The sequence below is a fragment of the Suricata suricatta genome, chromosome 10 (genome assembly GCF_006229205.1).
Source record: "Suricata suricatta isolate VVHF042 chromosome 10, meerkat_22Aug2017_6uvM2_HiC, whole genome shotgun sequence".
Classification (NCBI taxonomy): domain Eukaryota; kingdom Metazoa; phylum Chordata; class Mammalia; order Carnivora; family Herpestidae; genus Suricata; species Suricata suricatta.
The window spans coordinates 94,192,813-94,197,695 of NC_043709.1; the positions used below are offsets into that span (position 1 = coordinate 94,192,813).

The 4,883-nt window shown below is 50.8% G+C and overlaps 1 protein-coding gene across 1 annotated transcript; it reads left to right on the plus strand.

The window, feature by feature from the left end:
• Nucleotides 1–1,087: 1,087 nt before the first annotated feature.
• Nucleotides 1,088–4,881, plus strand: LOC115305296 (the record flags this gene model as incomplete). Its single annotated transcript, XM_029955539.1, is given in 2 exon segments — nt 1,088–1,931; nt 1,934–4,881. Coding segments are annotated over 2 exon segments (3,792 nt in total), but the record flags the coding sequence as incomplete, so codon positions are not given.
• Between the last annotated feature and the right edge of the window lie 2 nt (nt 4,882–4,883).

Consider the following 4,883-nt stretch of genomic DNA (forward strand, 5'->3'; position numbering starts at 1 on the left):
GGTTCGAACCTGCAATAAACGACCCTTGCCGCTTGGCTTTGACTCTGGACTCTGGTGGTTTATTGTTGGGCATTTCATTTGGAGGTTCCACCGAGATCTTTTTCCCCCGAAAGCCACCAGACCCCAAGTCAACGGGTCGCTCCTTCTGACTCCGATCGGTAAGTGAGCCGGCTCAGTCTGTCCATTTCGCTGTTCTGTCAGTGCCTAACTTTTTCTGTTTCACTGTTCTTTCGGAAACGCCCGCGCGGGGTCTGGGCGCTTTTTGTGCCGTCTGGACTGACATAAAGCCCTGGCAGACGCGCTATAGGGCAGTCAGTCGGGTGCCGGAGGAGACGTCCCCCGGCTCCCATCTGGGTGCTGTTTGTGCCATCTGGGCACACTGGTGGCAGCAGTGTTGTGCCCCCTTTAGGTACAGGGAGACTGGGGCAGGTCTCCTCTGTCGGACGGACTCCAGAGTATACACGGGTGAGGGCAGGTTCCATGGCTCTGGTGTCACCATGCGCAGCGATCTATAGGCGATCTATAGGCGCAGCGATTTATGTTTTATGTTTCTCATTGCCTGTTAACCCTTTTTTTTTTTTTTTTTTTTTCTCTGCAGAGGTCAGACCTAGTGCCACTAAACACTCTTCTAACCTCACCAATTTGCCTCTTAGGTCTCTTTTTCTGGGGACTGCAGCCCCGCCTCAACTGGTCCAGAAGTAGACTCATCTATAATTGGGTTGTTTCATTCCCTATGTCCACCTTCCTATTATAATGCACTGTCACCCTTTTCCCTTCCTCGCCATCGCGCTATTTGCATTAATCTTTGCTATTGGATTGGCAGGAGCTGCCCCGGCCAGCTGGGGCCGTGGGGAAAGGTTTCTGTTGGCACTCACTCTGCTTTTGTGGGTTGGGTGTTTTGTTAGCATCCGTTGTTTCCTCCCATCAGTTTTCGGCTGATAAACTAAGGCTTGGCAGGAGAGTCCACCATCTCAAAGGTTTAGGCGGGAAGATCCCCCATCTTAAAACCCTCCCCGCCAACCCCAACCCATTATCCAATAGGTACTTCCCATAGATCCCCAACTCAGCCCTCTCTTCCCTACAGAACATGGGACAGCATCAGAGCTCACCCCTTTCCCTCCTTCTAACCAAATTCAAGGAGGTCCAAGCTCGAGGTTATAGCTTAAGCTTGGATATCCGCAGATCTAAACTTATCACCCTTTGCCGATCTGAGTGGCCTGCTTTCAGGGTCAGATGGCCCTCAGAAGGCACTTTTAGCCTGCCAATAATTACAAAAGTTAGACTCCGGGTACTCCTACCGGGAAAGGAAGGCCACCCAGACCAGGCACCTTATATCTTCATTTGGCAGGACCTTATCGAGAACCCCCCACCTTGGATTTCTCCCTTCCTTTCCTCAAATCCCTATAAGATCCTTGCGGCTCGACCTACTAACCCAATCAGAGCAGTGACACCAACTGCTCCAGTCCTCCCAGACAACCAGGACTTACTATTATTAGATCCGCCCCCATATCTTCCCCAACCGGTGGCCCCAAGGCCAGAGCCTGGTCCACAGGCAGAACCTCCACAAGGAGGCCAAGCGCCTGTGGGCCTACAGGTGGGGGCTGAAGGAGGGGCCGAAGGACCGGCAAACCGAACAAGAGGACGAATTCAGCGGGACACAGCCCCCTGCTCTCCTGACTTCACAGTAGCCCTCCCCTTGCGGGAGATCAGCCCTCTGGACGAAACCGGTAACCCTCGACTCCAATATTGGCCCTTCTAGACTAGTGACCTGTATAACTGGAAAACCCAAAATGCCCGTTTCTCTGATAACCCCAGAGATCTTATCGCCCTTCTAGAGAGCATAATGTTCACTCATCAGCCCACCTGGGACGATTGGCCACAGCATCTGGGAATCCTGTTCACCACGGAGGAAAGAGAGGGAATTCAACTCGAGCACGAAAATTGGCTCCTGGAGACAGTGGTCGCCCCACCATTAACCCTGATCTTATTAATGCAGCCTTTCCCTTGACGCGGCCCGGATGGGACTATAACACCGCAGAAGGTAGGGGACGACTGCTCATATATCGCCAGATTCTAATGGCGGGTCTCCGGGCTGCAGCACGCAAGCCCACTAATTTGGCCAAGGTGTACTCAGTAATACAAGGTAAGACAGAAAGCCCTGCTGTCTTCTTAGAAAGACTAATGGAAGCCTTTCGGCAGTATACTCCCATGGATCCCGAGGCTCCTGAAAATCAAGCCGCTGTTGTAATGTCTTTTGTAAATCAGGCCGCACCTGATATTAAGAAAAAGCTCCAGAAATTAGAAGATTTAGAGGGTAAACAGGTTCAAGATCTACTCCGCATTGCTCAGAGGGTATATAACAATCGAGACGCCCCTGAGGAAAAACAACTCAAAGCCGCCAGAGAAATTACTAAAAGTTTAACTACCATTATTCAGAAGGATCAAGGGCTGCCCCTAGATAAAGACCAATGTGCTTACTGTAGAGAAAAGGGACACTGGAAGCGAAACTGCCCTAAGAGAAAGCCAGTCTACAAAAGGACAAACTCTTGGCAGCCCAAGGCGGCTCCGGTCTTATTCACTCAGGATGAAAAATAGGGGGGACAGGGTTCGGACCCCCTCCCGGAGCCCAGGGTAACCTTACAAGTGGAGGGGACTCCTATACAGTTCCTTGTAGACACAGGGGCTCAATATTCAGTGCTAACCAATCCTCACGGAAAAATTTCTGACAGATCAGCCTGGGTCCAAGGTGCAACAGGGACTAAAAAATATCCTTGGACCACCCAGCGTACTGTGGATCTGGGAACAGGGAAGGTAACCCATTCCTTTTTAGTCATCCCAGACAGTCCCTGCCCACTGCTGGGAAGAGACCTCCTCACTAAAATGGGGGCACAAATTCACTTCCAGCCCGGAGGACCTATAGTGACTAATTCTCAAGATCAGCCCATATCAGTCCTCACCATGCAGCTAGAAGATGAATATAGACTCCATCAAGTTCCGCCTCCCCCGGAACAAAATATTGACTTTTGGCTTAGCCAGTACCCAGAGGTCTGGGCAGAAACCGGGGGAATGGGGTTAGCAAAACATAGGCCTGCTTTGTTCATTGAACTCAAGTCAGGAGCCGATCCTGTGAGAGTTAAACAATACCCAATGTCTACAGAAGCTAGACTAGGCATCACACCGCACATCCACCGTCTCCTTGAAATTGGAGTCCTCCGAACTTGCCACTCGGCATGGAACACCCCCTTATTGCCGATACGCAAACCCAACAGCAACGATTATCGCCCAGTACAAGACCTAAGAGAGGTCAATAAACGTGTGATGGATATTCACCCTACTGTGCCCAACCCTTATACTCTCCTCAGCACCCTCAACCTGAACAAACTGTGGTATACTGTCCTTGACCTAAAAGATGCTTTTTTCAGCCTGCCGCTAGCTCCTAAGAGCCAAGAGATCTTCGCATTTGAGTGGACAGATCCTGAACAGGGCATAAATGGACAGCTCACATGGACCCGGCTCCCACAAGGATTCAAAAATTCCCCCACGTTATTTGATGAGGCTCTCCACGAGGATCTAAGTGAGTATCGAAGACTAAACCCGGAGATGACTCTTTTGCAGTACGTGGACGACCTCCTGATTGCAGCAGAAACCCAAGAGGCCTGCCTCGAAGGAACCAAAAACCTCCTTCAGACCCTAGGAGACTTAGGATACCACGCTTCCGCTAAAAAGGCCCAAATCTACAAATCAGAGGTAACATACCTGGGGTACTTAATAAAGGGAGGACAGAGGTGGCTCACCGATGCCTGGAAAGAAACAGTCCTCCGCATTCCACGACCCACTACACCTCGACAGGTGAGAGAATTTTTGGGGTCAGCAGGATTTTGTAGACTCTGGATTCCAGGCTTTGCAGAGATGGCCAAGCCTCTCTATGCAGCCACCAAAAACCAGTCACCCTTTAAATGGTCTGAGGAGACCGAAAAAGCCTTCCAACAGATAAAGACTGCCCTTCTGTCAGCCCCAGCTCTAGGGTTGCCAGACCTCTCCAAACCCTTCCACCTGTATGTGGATGAACATAAGGGCATTGCCAAGGCTGTGCTAACCCAACAGCTAGGACCCTGGCCCAGACCGGTGGCCTATCTCTCAAAAAGACTAGATCCTGTGGCTGCAGGATGGCCCCCTTGTCTGCAAATAATAGCAGCAACGGCTCTGATGGTCAAAGACGCAGATAAACTGTCTCTAGGTCAGGAGCTACATGTTACTACCCCCCATGCTATTGAAGGGGTACTTAAACAGCCTCCTGACAGATGGATGAGCAATGCTCGGATGGTCCACTACCAAGGACTCCTGTTAAATCCAACGCGGATTATATACACCCCACCTCGGGCCTTAAACCCAGCATCACTATTGCCAGATCCTGACCTGAGCTCCCCGCTCCATGACTGTGTTGATATCCTAGCACAAGTTCATGGAACTTGGGAAGACCTGAGGGACCGGCCCTTGCCTGCTGAGTTTACTTGGTTCACCGACGGGAGCAGCTTCGTCCATCAGGGACAGAGGTACGCAGGGGCAGCTGTAACCACTGAAACTAAAATAATTTGGGCAGAGGCTTTACCCCCCGGAACATCTGCCCAAAAGGCTGAACTAATTGCCTTAACACAGGCACTAAAGATGGGGAAAGATCGGAAAGTAACCATATATACAGACAGCCGATATGCCTTCGCTACAGCCCACATACATGGGGCAATATACCGAGAAAGAGGATTGCTTACAGCGGAAGGCAAAGATATAAAAAATAAGGACGAGGTGCTGGCCCTACTGAAGGCTATATGGGCCCCTAAAAAGTTGGCCATTGTACACTGCCCAGGGCATCAAAAAGTGACTGATCC